The sequence below is a fragment of the Tyto alba genome, unplaced genomic scaffold (genome assembly GCF_018691265.1).
Source record: "Tyto alba isolate M040663 unplaced genomic scaffold, T.alba_DEE_v4.0 Super-Scaffold_6, whole genome shotgun sequence".
Taxonomy (NCBI): domain Eukaryota; kingdom Metazoa; phylum Chordata; class Aves; order Strigiformes; family Tytonidae; genus Tyto; species Tyto alba.
Genome location: NW_024881327.1, coordinates 43,902,601 through 43,916,401, shown reverse-complemented (window position 1 = coordinate 43,916,401; position 13,801 = coordinate 43,902,601). Strand labels below are relative to the sequence as shown.

The window sequence follows — 13,801 nt, the reverse complement described above, 5'->3', positions numbered from 1 at the left end:
TCCTGCTCATGCATCCAGTGCTCCAGCTCTGGACCTAGCCATCTCCACTGATCTCCCTCCAGTAAATCTTGTCCTGAGGAGCCCAAAATGGTACACACTGTTCCACCCACAATCTCTCAAATTGATGAGCAGAGGGAAAGATCACTTCCCTGGACCTGCTGACTACACTAATGCAGCCCAGTATGCAGTTGACCTCTGCTGCAAGGACACTCTGCTGACTCAGGTTCAACTTGGTGTCCACCAGGACTCGATGTCTTTTTATGTTTTCCGGCTGACTGACCCCCGAGTTATACTGGTGCATGGAGTTATTCCTCTGTGGGTGCAAGAGTTAGCATTTGGCTTCAGTGGTATTTGTGAAGGCAATAGAAGGCAAGTAATGTCCACTTTGTCTCGTGATGTTTAACACCCTGGGTCAAATTCGTCCCTATGGAGCAACCTTGAGGGATGTGATTGTAGCAGGTACAAATTAGAGAAGAATTTGATCCTGTAGGTCCTTAGGTTGCAGTCTGACATTACACCTGACCCAGTGTAACTGCAGTGTGCCACTGAAATGAATAGCTTTGCTTTACCCACCACTGACCATATGCTTCTGTTAATTTTCTTATATCAAATTTAGTTGACTGTTCAGCCACAGAATCAGATCAGCAACGTAAAGAACAGAAGGCCATCTGTCTGCTCTGAAAAAAATTTGAATATTTTCATTTGTCCCAGAAAGCTTGAATGACTTGCCCACAGCCGCATGGGTTGAGTCATGGTGCAGAGAAGGACAAGACCAGGACCAGACCTTTCAGTGTCAGCATAGAGTTACCCTGGATTAGACTGATGGTGATTTGATGTTTTACAATATAATTTTGTTGGTCAGCTCCAGTCCTTTCTGGGTTTACCAATATCATAGGCAGGTGGATAAAACAAAATTAATTGGGAAGTGAGTCATAGAAGATGGATTAAAATCCTACAAGTAACTTCAGAGACCTCCTTTAAAGATGCTCTTAATTCTCATTTTAAAACTAGATTAGCCAACTGTGAAAATCACACTGAATGTTTTTAAAAGGATAAGTAGCTTATTAAAACACATACCTTGCAATGTTTAGTGGGTGACTGGTTGTGAGATGTCATTATATTCAACAGCAGATACACTGCTTTTAACCTACAATGCTATATATAGTCCTGCTCACAAGTTAAAGAGCTCAGAAACTGAAACCTCGCTAATTGACTGTTATCACCTTCTGTTGTGCCTTCACTCGTACCAGTGTTGAAATCCTCAAGAAGGGCTGCTCGTGAAAGGGAGAGGTCAGATGTTACAGAAATACCAGCAAACGTGTTGTGTGCAAATTCTGGATTCCCAATGAACAAAACAGTGAAGCAAACGCTGAGACTTAATTATGGGTTTAGAAGACCAGTGAGGGAAGGCAGTGTCTGCGGATGGACAACTTCCAAGAAGGATTTCCCTTCTTTTCTAGAACAAGATACCTTGCGGATGTGGAAAACTTAATAGAGAAGTGAAATAGTTGCCTTCTCCCCTCTGAATGGAAGATCACAGTGACTAGTTACTCAACTTTCAGAAAATAAACCAAGTAAGATATGTTTGTGGAGCAGGAAACCCCCCACATGCCCTTCCCCCTAAGGAGGCTTTGGCATGCTGCAGTGTCTGTGAGCTTTGGCATATTTTGTAGGTGTCATCTGCCTGGCTCTCTTTGTGTCATAGGAGGTCAATTATTCTTCTCTTCTAGATTTAACTTATTTTCTTACCTATCGTCCAGTTGCCTAATGTAGATGAGCCAGTTCAAAGTGATTGGTCCCTGCTTCTACTTTACTTGATGCTTGGTTCATTTGTTTAAAATGGGCTTATGTGTTCAGCTGGTAGTTCAGCTGGATTTTTGTTAGGTAAATCATCGAGTCAAAAAAATACTTTAACCTTCCCTCTGGCTACTGCTCCTAATTTACTAGATACAAGAATGCTCAGTAGTTGCAGTACGTCTTCAGAGCAGTGAACCATTCATGGCTTCCAGTACATCACCGTTTCCGAGATTATTAATGGTGCAAAGTCTGCTGTTTTACTGAGACATCTCATGAGAGTCCAGTTGGGTCATTAGCTGAGTCTTGGTCCCCAAAACATACTTGATATTACTATCGTGTCCAGGGTGTGCAACTGTGCATAAGAATTAAAGATGTTGGGATAGTTGTATGACAGTGTAGTTGTGTGATTGTATCTGTGGAGCAGGTTACCATTTTTGTGGGGTTTTAATTTGGAGTAGATTACCAGTGGTCATAATAAGTCTATGGGTATGTGTAGGTCAAGATGAGATGTCTTCCTAAAAACACATGGGAGATTGATTACAAGTTCTTGTCTCAGTTCTGGAAAAGTTGAATTTCCTTGGTTTATGACTTTCCAGGTCAGTCAGTAGTGCTAAGTTCTAGAGCTTGATTTTGTAATATTTTGTTAAAATGAAAACATGATTAAATGGTTTCTTTCATATTGGCAGTAGAAAACTAGGACAACATTTGATTTATATCACTTCATTTTTGAGACAGTTTTTGGTAATTAGTCATTAATTTTTATTATCCATTTATAAGTGTATCACATCTACTAATTTTTATTAAAATGTGTGTATGTTTATTTGAAAAAACTTCTGGCTTGGACCAAATGACCTCCAGAGGTCCTTTCCAACCTCAGCTGTTCTGTGATGTTCATGAAACCCTTTTATTATTACATATATTAGAAGGCTCCATGACTTTAAGCAGTATAAAAATCTGTTGCGAATAACAGTTCTGACCTAAAAAGAACGTTTTTTTAAAAATATATAGCACAGGAGCTTGCTGCTGCTGGATTGCTGCAAGATCGGACACACTTGCTGCTCACTGCAGTGTGGCTCCATCACATCATGTCTGTTGTACTAGAGACGGTGTTTTCTTCTGAACAGGTTATTGAGTAAAATTCCTGGTAGAAAATCCTCTCTTTAACAGGTGGAAATTTAGGACTCCTGGATATGTACTAACATGGTGTTGGGCCCATTTGTATCAGAATCACACATGGAGCATTTGGTTGTGTCAAAAAGTAAGGCAATTTTAAGGTTATTTCAAGGCTATTTCCATAAAATAAGCAAGGTGCTTTCTAAAAGATATTTTTCCTTATCTTAACTTTAGGTAGGTAAGAAGGTAGCAAGTATTTGGAGTATAAAGTCATTAGTAAAGGAAAAAAAAAAAAAAGGTGAAAAGCAGAATTAATTGTCAGATATCCAAAGGTATGACAATGTTTAAACTCCATGTGTCCTCATGACTTTTGAAGTATTGCCTGTGGTCCAAAATGGATGACAGTTCTGAATGCTTATTTAGTTGGTTTAAAAAATATATTAGTAACATTATTTAGAAACAAAGGACAGCATTGCTTTTATTCTCTTTTTAAGTAATAAAATTTGTCTTTTAAATGCAACACAAATGTAGAATAAGCCACTTCTGGGTGGTTTAGGGAGCAAAATAATGTTCATGCTGACTGAGAAGTATCTGTGCAGCTTTTGTAGTGAAGATAACCTCTCAGTATGAATTTGATAGCATTGTGGGGAATGTCATGCAGAGTTTTAATGAAATGTTAATGAAATAATCTGATCAGATGGACTTCACAATGAGGCAGAAGGCCTGTGTTATATTTGTGCCTCACTTAAGCCATATTTTGATAGTTCGTTTGGGATTTAGTTGGACATGAGCTTTGGGTGGAGTGAAATGTCTTTCTAAATCCTCACCATCCTTTGCTGCATTATGAAGTGATTTGTCCATCTGGTCCTCTTGCAGAAAAAAACCTCAGCAGTTTCTGTGCCCAGAGAAGAAAGCTCACAGTGGAAAGCTTTTTGTTTTAAGGGCATTGATAAAAAGGAAGGATTTAATTAAGTGTAAGGACAGCTGTTGTTGAGTAGAACAAACAAGTAATGAGATGCTTTGGGTTTTATAACTGGGATAGATTTTTCTCCTATGAGAGTTCACTGACATTTGCTTTCTGAGCATATAGATTAAGAGGACTTTGATATGATCAAAGCTGGGAGGACAAGTGCTGGTTTTATAATGTATAAAAGTCATCAGTCTCATGCAGTGTTTTAACAACATAAAAGCAGCTGTATTTGCCTGTACTTACTCCCTGTAATGCCAATTTTATTTTCATTCTGTAACTGATCCTGTTAGTGATCAACGCTTGCTGATACTACATTTCTTAGATACACAAAGATTTGGACTTGAGTGCTCAGTGTATATTTGTATCTTTAGATATTATTTTTTTCTAAGTAGCTGTAACATCTGCATTTGCAATTGTCTGTTTGATATGTCCCTTTGATACTTTAGCCTCCAAGTGGCTGAAAAATCATGAATGAGAACTGGGCAAGCAAAGAAAAAGAAACCAGAGTAATAAGCAGTTCTGTTATGGAAAGATATTTCATTTTGATAAAGACATGAGACTGTAACCTGTTTGCTTTTGTTTCCTCTGTTGCAGACTGCCTTTCCCCGCGGGTGACCGGGTAACTTTTAATGGGAAGGAGTGCATTTGCCAGAAATGTTCCCTGCCCGCTTCCAGTAGCACTGGCTCTTTCCCTGTACAGAACCTGCGAAGTAAGTTTCTGATCTTTTCTGTTGGTACTTCTTAGTCTGCACAGGATTAAAGAACACAGTTTTACACCAGTATGTGTAACTAGAGCTTCTACTACTATGCCGCATAAAAGATGTCAAGAAATACAGTGTAGTTATGTGAAAAAGTATATGGTACTTTTCTGAGAAAGTCTGATAGTAAAAAGAAACAGAAATGGTGCCACTATGGGGTTAACAATACACAGAACCTCTTAAAACATTTTATTAAAATAGGAATAAATCAAATTATTTGGAGGAATGTGTAATGTAGATGTTAATATTTTTTGCAGATTTAGTCCAACCCCAGCTAAAATAAAATCCAGTGTGAGATTTAATAATTTGTATGTGTTCCAGTATTGCTTCAGAAAATATCAGTGACAGGATTGCATGGCTAAATACTACACAGGAAGGGTTAATGTGTGCAACATGACCAGAAGGACATGTGCCTTGACCTCTGCACTATTGTGTGTTATCAGAAGATACAAGCACTGCAGAGAAGAAATGTGGTCTTTTCATACCACCTTTTTTGCAGCAGATCAGAGTGGTGTTGCTCTGAACTCTGTTCTTCTGATAATTTGTTCATGAGTAGCTGTCACTCTTTAACGTTAACCACTGCCTTTATGTAATTAAACAGCAACAGCAATTCAAGTAAACAGCAATAACAGGAATATTTTTAATGACTGTCAAATTATATCAAGCTGGATTCAGCAAGGAAGGACCCCACAGATTGCTCTTCTTTGTATATAAAGAATCCAGCACACTTCAGGGAGAAAGTTTTTTTTTCTTTTTAATTTGTTTTTCCCCACATCTGTATTTTTACAGGATTTTTCACAATCTCCTTTCACCAGTTTGTCAGCAAAAGCTGCTGTGTGAATGCAGTGAGAGATGCTATGCTGAGTCCTCTATTGCTACTGCTGTTCTCTTTGGGGGGGATGTCCTCCTCTCTTAGGTGCTTTCTCTTGTCACTTTTTCCAGAGATGGATCATTCTCAGCCATCTTGGCTGGCTGTGTTTGCAGATCCATACTTTAATGGCCTATCATCTGTCTGTCTCTTTGTCATATGGGAAAAGTGGCTTTGACTTTAATGGAAATTATTTGCCTTGTTGAGTACTGACAGAACAAGCTCATTTGATTATCTGTGATACAGAATCCTTTAATGTACTTACATTCCCTTTCTCTGTACACACACACATACAGCCCACGGAGAGTTTTTTTTGTGCTGCATTTCCCCAGCTCTCTCGGTTCACTGCACCGAGTCTCCTCAGTGCACAAGTACCTGCAAACCTCAGCAAACCACTTGCTTCAAAGGGAAGCAGCACTGGAAGCACATCTTTGTGGCAAAACCTGATCTTGGAAAACAAAAGTTTAGTTTTTCCCCAAGTAAAATCCCAAACATACGTATTTAAACCTCAAATACAAGTCTGCTTTAAATCTCATTAAAAATGGATGGAGTCTTTCCATAGGTTTCAGTGAAATTGGTTGAGAGTCTTAGTTCAAACTTGGATGATATCTGCCACACTGTAGAATAGATTTCTAAAGGAATATGATCTCATCTTCACCTGAGACTAACAAGCTCTGCTTTTCAAATGATGTACTGATGGGGGTTGGCTGATAGGTATGACGACTTCTCAACGGGCAAACTGAAGCCCATATCTGGCCTGCAAGTAAATTGCGCCATGATGTTGCCAGGATTGTAGTAAATATCATCCTTACCTGTGTTCTATATCCTTTCTTATCTCTTCCTTACTCCATTTTCCCAGTGTCTTGCAGTGCAGCTGCAGGCCAGCATCTTCTGATTTCAGCTGACCCAGGAGCTGTGAGCTCATGGGGTTCAGGAAATTGGACAGCAGTGGTATAATCCTTCCTTGGTGTGGGGAATAGAGCTTTGATGGGTCAGTGGGGAGCACTGCAGCCACAAATACCAGGAGGTGCGTGCATGTGTATGTAGCAGGATCTGTAAGAGCCTGACCAATGAAAATACACAGAAAATTAACAAAATGTCTAAAAAGATAATAAAGAATTTGGGAAACATTCAGATTAATTGTAATATGTGAAAGAGCAATATATATAATACCAGCTGTTTTCCAAGCACCTTAATCCTTAGGCTAGAACCAGTGTTTCAGGAATAAACAAGCAGCATTAAAGACATCGTGGCTGAACTGAAAAATTGAATGTCCTGAATGGCTGTCTGTAGCTATGCTACACGTTACAGAAAGCAGTAAATGGTGTGTCTCCTTGTTTTAACACAGTCTTCTTGGAAAGGACCTTAATGTTTTAAATGAACTATTCTTTTCATAAAAGAACAGTAGTGTACAAAGGTGTGTGACTTAAAGCAAGCTGACTCAAGGACTAAGTAATATGTTGATCCACGCTGGTTTTGCTTCCGGCTCAGAACTGCCTGATGTATACAATGTATGTTATTCGTCAGCCTGTATATCTCTGACTTGAGCTCAAGAATGCTTTCAGGAGATCTCTTGGGACTCACTGCCCTCTCTGACCAGTCCTTCTATTTCTGTCCTTCCACTTTGGTTTTGACCTCCTTTATGCATTACATTTGGAAGAAATGAAGAATGTCAAACAGTTGCTTTTTGCTTGAGTCCTTGAATTTTTTATTGTTATATAAATACCTACATACCTGTTTTGTTTTGTTTATAAAATGCTAGCTGTGAAAACCTCTCGTGGCGGTGTTGATATTGAAAGAGTACTCAGGGAAGAATATCAACATGTAGCAGCAAATTGATGTGTTCTACAGAGTTATTGGTTGAAATTAGGTGAGTCACCAAAGGATGCTGCATCCAAGACAGGAAGACAAGGACGTTGCATCAGTAGGCACTGTTGGCATAGCAACCATAATATTTGGTTTTAATTATCTGGAATTTAACAAAGAAAATGGCAGTTGGAAATAAAAAAATAGCTCACAAAATGCTGTATTTCTGCCCACCCAGTCTTAAACCAAAGGAAAGGTGAATGACACCTGAGCACATGGTGTTGTATTAAATTTGTGAAATAAACCCTCAACCACTGAGATTAAATCAGATTACCAGATGAACCCTGGTGCAGGGGAGATCACAAACAAATTTCTGATTGCAGTTAAAGAATAGATACTGCAAAATACAGCAGTATTTATTCTCTTGTGGAACTAAATCCAGGCACACACCCAAATGTTCTCTTTTATTAGCAAAATTCAAATGTTCTGATCTGTGGTGCATACACTTTTTTGCTGGGCTTGTTTCCACATATTGGTGCTCTACAGGGTGACATTAGAAAGACATATTATTACTCTTGTAATCCATTCCAAATCCACTAAAGGAAAATAAGAACTATCCTTTATTGTTGTGCTCTCAGAGATGAAACATTTACAATTTTACTGAGAGTGTCTCATTAGTGTCACATAACCAACTAAATAGAATCTTAAATCAGAAAGTTTTTAAGAGGACTGTTTAAATCTTTTAATGAGATCCTGTGTTTGGAGTTCTTTCTTAATAACTAGATAAATCTTTTTTAATGCTTTTGTGTATCTCTCTCTTCCATGCAAGACATTGTTCGTTTTTTTTTCTCTTCTGACATCTCTAAATGCCTCTTGAAGTGTCTTTCAGGTTTTGTCTTTTCTCTAGCAAATTGTTTGTATACATGAAGAATTCCTGAAAAAAAAAAAAAAGTATGGTTTCACATAAGATGGAAGATATAATCATATGGAGGATTAGAAGGGTTACTGAGATACTGATACTAGAACCAGTTTATTACTGATATTTATCCCTATTTTTTCACATATTCTGACTATTTTAACATTTTGTAAGAAAATTATACATAGACAGGAATCTATGGAGTAAAGAGTGAATGAGAGCTGGATCCTGTAGGGTAGTAGAGGATTCATTTACGATATAGAGAATCAGGTTTAAATCTCATGTCTATGTAGCATCTATAAACAGGATGCTCACTGGTAGACTGTTGGTTTGGAAAGTGAGAGTAGATTTGGTTTTTACTAGCATAATCAAAAGCATCCATCATTAAAAAAACCTGAAAAGCAACCAGTCCCCCCCCCAAAAGTCTTGGCCTCCATTACTTTTTCCAGGGTGTATAGTTAGTTCAGGTATAGCCTGTTTAACCAATATAGTCTAGCCTATTCAAGTCATGACATGTTTTGCATTTAATTTTCATTGCCACTTTTTGAAGGTTTATATAAGTAAATTTTTATAAATAATAAATATATAGCCAGCCATTGCTTTCACATATTGCAATGTCACTACTACTCAGGAATTTGTAATGCCTCAAGTATAGGTGTATTTTTCCTGGTTACAGAATTTCACATCAGAATTTCAGCTTAGGTTTTTTTCATGGTTACAGAAAGAGTTTTGAAATAATAAGTAAGGCTTTCAGAGCCAGAAGCATAGTATGAAGGTTCAATTATTTGTTTTAATCTCATGATTTTTAGGTCTTTTTTATTAACTTTATTGGGCTGATTTGTGATGCTTGAAAACTTAATCAGAAAAACTTATGTTTTAAACACAGTATAAATTAATTAAAATCTAAGTTGCTAGAAAACCTAAGTCATTGTTTTTTTTCTTTGAATAATTCATATTTTCTAGCAATGTTAGGACAATATTAGGGGAGCATCATGTGTCACCCATGAATGAGCAGCGAGCTTTAGAACTTGCATGAGCTGTTACTGAAGGAACCTGTATTGTTGTGTGACCATCTAAAGCTTCTGATTCTCTCCTATTGGATTTTTCTCTTGCAGATTGTGGGGGCTGTGGTTCAGAAATAAAAAATGGACAGTCATTGGTTGCCTTGGACAAACACTGGCATTTAGGTTGTTTTAAATGCAGTACATGCGGCAAGCTACTGAATGCGGAGTACATCAGCAAGTAAGCTAAATAGAGGAGCATTTTCACTCATTTTCAGCATTCTTTTATTACCAAATAGTTAATTTAGCATTGCATATCCTTTAGTTTTTATTTATGTATGCTTGGAGTTATATAAAAAATTAGATATTATTACCTTAATTGTATTAAAAGCAAAAAAAAAAAAATCAAATTAAGTAGAAGTTGAATTTGTCCATTTTCCTAGAATGGGAGTTGACCGAGCAGATGTGTGTGCTTGAAAGACCAGTAGATTCACCCTTAGTTATCTGTGTTTGACTTTGGTCTATGTAATGCTGTAATGTGAACAACCATATGATATCCTTTCCATGTGTTTCACATAAACAAAAATGTTCTCAAAAAGTTCATTAAGGAGGTGCATATCATGCTTTTGTGCTGCTCCAGCACCTTGTGCTGTCAGATTTGGGCTGAATGTGATGACAGCAATGCGAGGCAGCACAAAGCACACATGCAGACCAAGTCCCATGTCAACACTTGTATCAGTCTGGTGAGGTACAGGGCTTTCACTGGCCAAGGCACCTGGCATTAATTTCTTCTTCAGGGAAATGTATTGATATAATGAAATTTTCCTAAACAGCTAAGTAACTCAATCACCAGTGCCCAGAGATGATGGAGTTTCAGAGCTTGTATCCCACTGACTTTCAATAATTCTTTGGATTTGGATTAATACAAGTATAACTTTTAATTTAACAGCTTGCACTGGAGAAACAATATTTAATAAAAGGGTGTTCTTAAATAAGATTTTGCATTATTTCAAATGTTATGCTACTCTGCTGTAGCATAACATGTACAGTGCTTTCTTTGCATGTTATTTAATAATAAAAACCCCATAAATTGTAAAGATATAGTTATTGTGAAATCTTCTTTTTTAAAAAGCTAAATGCCAAACAAAATAACTCAAGAGAAGAAACATCCTGTCTTCAATTAATTAAATTAATTATTGTGATAACTTATAGGTTAATCTCTAAACAATCCAACTTCTATGCTATAAAATTAATTTTTATGTTTCTCCAGGGAAACATCCAATAAAATTATGCCTCTGCTAATAAATCTGTCTGATCATGGGCTATTTTAGCCTAACGCACTAAACATATTTAACTATGTTTTACTTGCACTTTGAAACAGGACAAGAGTCTCCAATTTCTTGTAGAGCTATTTATTTTCATTCATCGGTTTAATGGTCTAAGTGTAAAACTTCATAAAACTGTGATCTAAATGTAACATTAACAAATAGGTTCATTTCAGAGCAATAGCCTAAATGTTCTGGTTCTGACTTTTCAGAATAAAAGCTAAGACTCCTGTTTTTATTATTCATATTTTTAAATTGTACATTATTTTAAATCACTTGTGGTGAAATAACTATTCACGCAATGCATGGACGTACTGCAAGATCTCTTCTGCTGCTCAGGTTCAGTTCTCGTAGTTGTTACTGTCTTCTATGGAGCAGGTTCCTGAGGTGGTTAATCCATGAGTATCTTTAAGGAATTACAGTCAAGAATGTCAGTAGACTTAAATGTTAATCAAAACTTGGTTTAAAGACAAGATACTAATTTGAGAAATCACTCTGTGCAGTCTAAGCTAAAAGATTAGAGGATATATATATTAGATGATACATATATTAGATGATAAGAGGGAAAGAATATGTAGAAATAGCTATTTTTTCCAAAAAGGGGGGAAATGTGGAAGAAGTTAATGAGTAACACTATCAAAACAAATGGTGTGAGGGTCTCAGGGACTGAGTGTTGTGACAAGGGGAGAGACAATGGCTGAATTTGGCCACAAGGCAGGGAACTGGGGTCATAGTAGACTCTAAAGGGTCTGAATAGTTCATTAACTATTCAGTTCTTTACAAAATTAATAAATACAAGGATTTGGTAGGTGAGAAAGTCCATTAATGCCCTATGAAGTGTTGAAGCATTAACAAATTTTAGCTGTATAATCTCCCATTAAGAGCCTATGTAAAGCAATCTCTGTATGACCTGTTGTTCTTCCCTAGGGATGGTGTTCCATACTGCGAGACAGACTATCATGCAAAGTTTGGTATCAGATGTGACAATTGTGAAAAGTATATCACAGGAAGAGTTCTTGAGGTAAGGATAGAACCTCTCAAACATATCTCAAAGAATACAAAGAGACTTTCAAGTACAAAGAGACTTGCTCTTTTGGGTGTAGTTGTATGCTCACGAATGTTAATGCAACAGTTTAATGTTACTTTTATGAAATACTAAGAACTTTTTCTATAATTCTTCTTTGTTTCTTCTGTTACTGATACATTCCCTAAATGGATATTTGTGGTACTGGGGAATGTTCAGGTAGCAGAAGTAATAAGTGAATGGGTTATCGGGCACATTTTAATACTTGCACTAAATTCCTTTCTAATTTCTGCTTTCTGATTCTATTTTATTTCCCCAGAGTTAAGATGAAGCTGTTCAAAACCTAAAATTAATAATTTGAAATGTATTTTTACACCCATAAATGAGCTCTTTTGCAGGGATTTTTTTGAGTTTGTTGTTCTAAAAGGCAGAGAGGTTGTTTAGTGTAGGCACATGTTTATGCTTTATGCAAAAAAGACTTCCACATAACTGGCCCAGGGTCAGAAATTAATATATTCCTTTGATCTGAATAGAATTTATCCTTGGATCTAAGTGAATTGTTATCCTATCAATGTCATCGATTATCCACTTTTTCTTTCTGTGCTTTCCCTGTGTCTGGTGAAGCCTTAGCAGAATTAGAGTTAGGAAGAGGTTCCCCGGGTCACTCAGTTTACTTCTTGCTCTTCATCAGTTAAGAAAGCCTGGAGAAGTCCCAAAGGCCTTCCACCAGAGAAAGATCTGCTGTGAGTCATACAACGACTTAACTGTCCAAATGGTGGATGATTATAGCTAGGTAGAAACTGAGAAACAAGTGGAAGGAAACAATGAGTTCATACTAGGATGGCATGATATGATGTTAGGGTTAGGCATGGGAGGCTTTTCCATTATCATATGTTTTTACAGACATCTCAGAAAATAGACTTCTAATAAAGGTCTCTCTGAAAAAAGTATAAAGTCACCTTTCTCACTTTTTACAGACGGCTCTCAAGTGGGAGAGGCAAACTGGAAGAAAACATTAGAAAACATTTAAAAATATTAAAAAATGTAAAAGATGACCACTGGAAGCTGCTACATGTTTTCAGAGCTTACTTACATGTTTTGAAGGTGAAGCTAATTAACTTATATTTGATGCAATAAAGAAGAGAGGTGAATGCAGACAGAAGAGTGTCATGGTCAAAGCTATAGCAAATTTGGGGTGCACTTATTCATAGCAAATTACAGGGAATGATTAATACTAAATTGGGATAGCAGAAGATCCAATTTCTGTACTGATTCTTGACTTCACAATATTGTGTTTTTCTGTCCTGGTTCTTGTCCTGAAATATCTGTACAAAAATACTCTTTTTATTCGGTACTATTTTACCTGCAGTATGGTTAAACAATAACATGTGGTGTGATGTGATTAAGAACTGGGTCCTTACTGTCTCTGTGGATGATGAAAAGGAAAAAAATGTTGAAAAGATTTGCATGGTAACAGCACTAAATTGGATTTGTGGGACCTGGGGACATGTGTGGCTGTATCTGTTTCTTCTAATTATTTGGTGAGAGCATACTGAACAGGAGGAGAGTTCTTTGTTTTTATTATAGATGGACCAATAACAAAGTTGAGAAAAGTTAGTTCTTTAAAGCTTTTGTGGGAATTTCATCATGACTGATTACCTATGTCATTGTAGTTCTAAGTGATGTTTTACGTTAGAGCACGTGTGCCTCCCTCCTCTCCCCTTCCCCAGTGCTGCTCTGATGACAGTGCTGTAGCACTGATTCTCTTCTTACTCTGGTACTGGTGCAGGCTGGGAGCAACTTCGATTGAAGTCTGTGCCATTTAACTGTGGAAAAAATACTGATGTAAGATTCTGAAACCTTTCTTAAAAAAAGATGAGGAGAAAGGACTTTCGTGATCTGTAAAAGCACAGCAGTGTCAGATAATGTCTGTCAAACAGGGAAGATAGGATGAAGTTAGTATGAAGCAGACAATAGTTTTGAACAGGTACAATGATATTTAATGTCTGGAGGCTTGTTACAACAACCTGGAAACTTTGTGGTCTATAACATTCTTTCCATAAGATTATGTAAAACAATTTGGGTTTTTGTGTGCAGCAAAACTACTGAAGTTTGAATATGGGTGCATGTCCTACATGCTAACATTCTGCTGTCATGATAGGTCCTGTTTCTCATGACATCTCCCAGAACACCTGTTCTCATCCCCTCTTGTTTCCCCATGAA

The 13,801-nt window shown here is 37.1% G+C and overlaps 1 protein-coding gene across 17 annotated transcripts in view; it reads left to right on the top strand.

The window, feature by feature from the left end:
• The window catches only part of ABLIM2 (actin binding LIM protein family member 2), a 145,317-nt gene that overhangs the window by 60,490 nt on the left and 71,026 nt on the right, over positions 1–13,801 (top strand). For all 17 annotated transcript variants that reach the window (XM_042808152.1, XM_042808158.1, XM_042808154.1 and 14 more), the window contains exons 4-6: positions 4,475–4,590; positions 9,344–9,470; positions 11,482–11,575. In XM_042808152.1, coding sequence (XP_042664086.1) covers positions 4,475–4,590; positions 9,344–9,470; positions 11,482–11,575 — 337 coding nt within the window. The remainder of the gene's footprint in view (positions 1–4,474; positions 4,591–9,343; positions 9,471–11,481; positions 11,576–13,801) is intronic.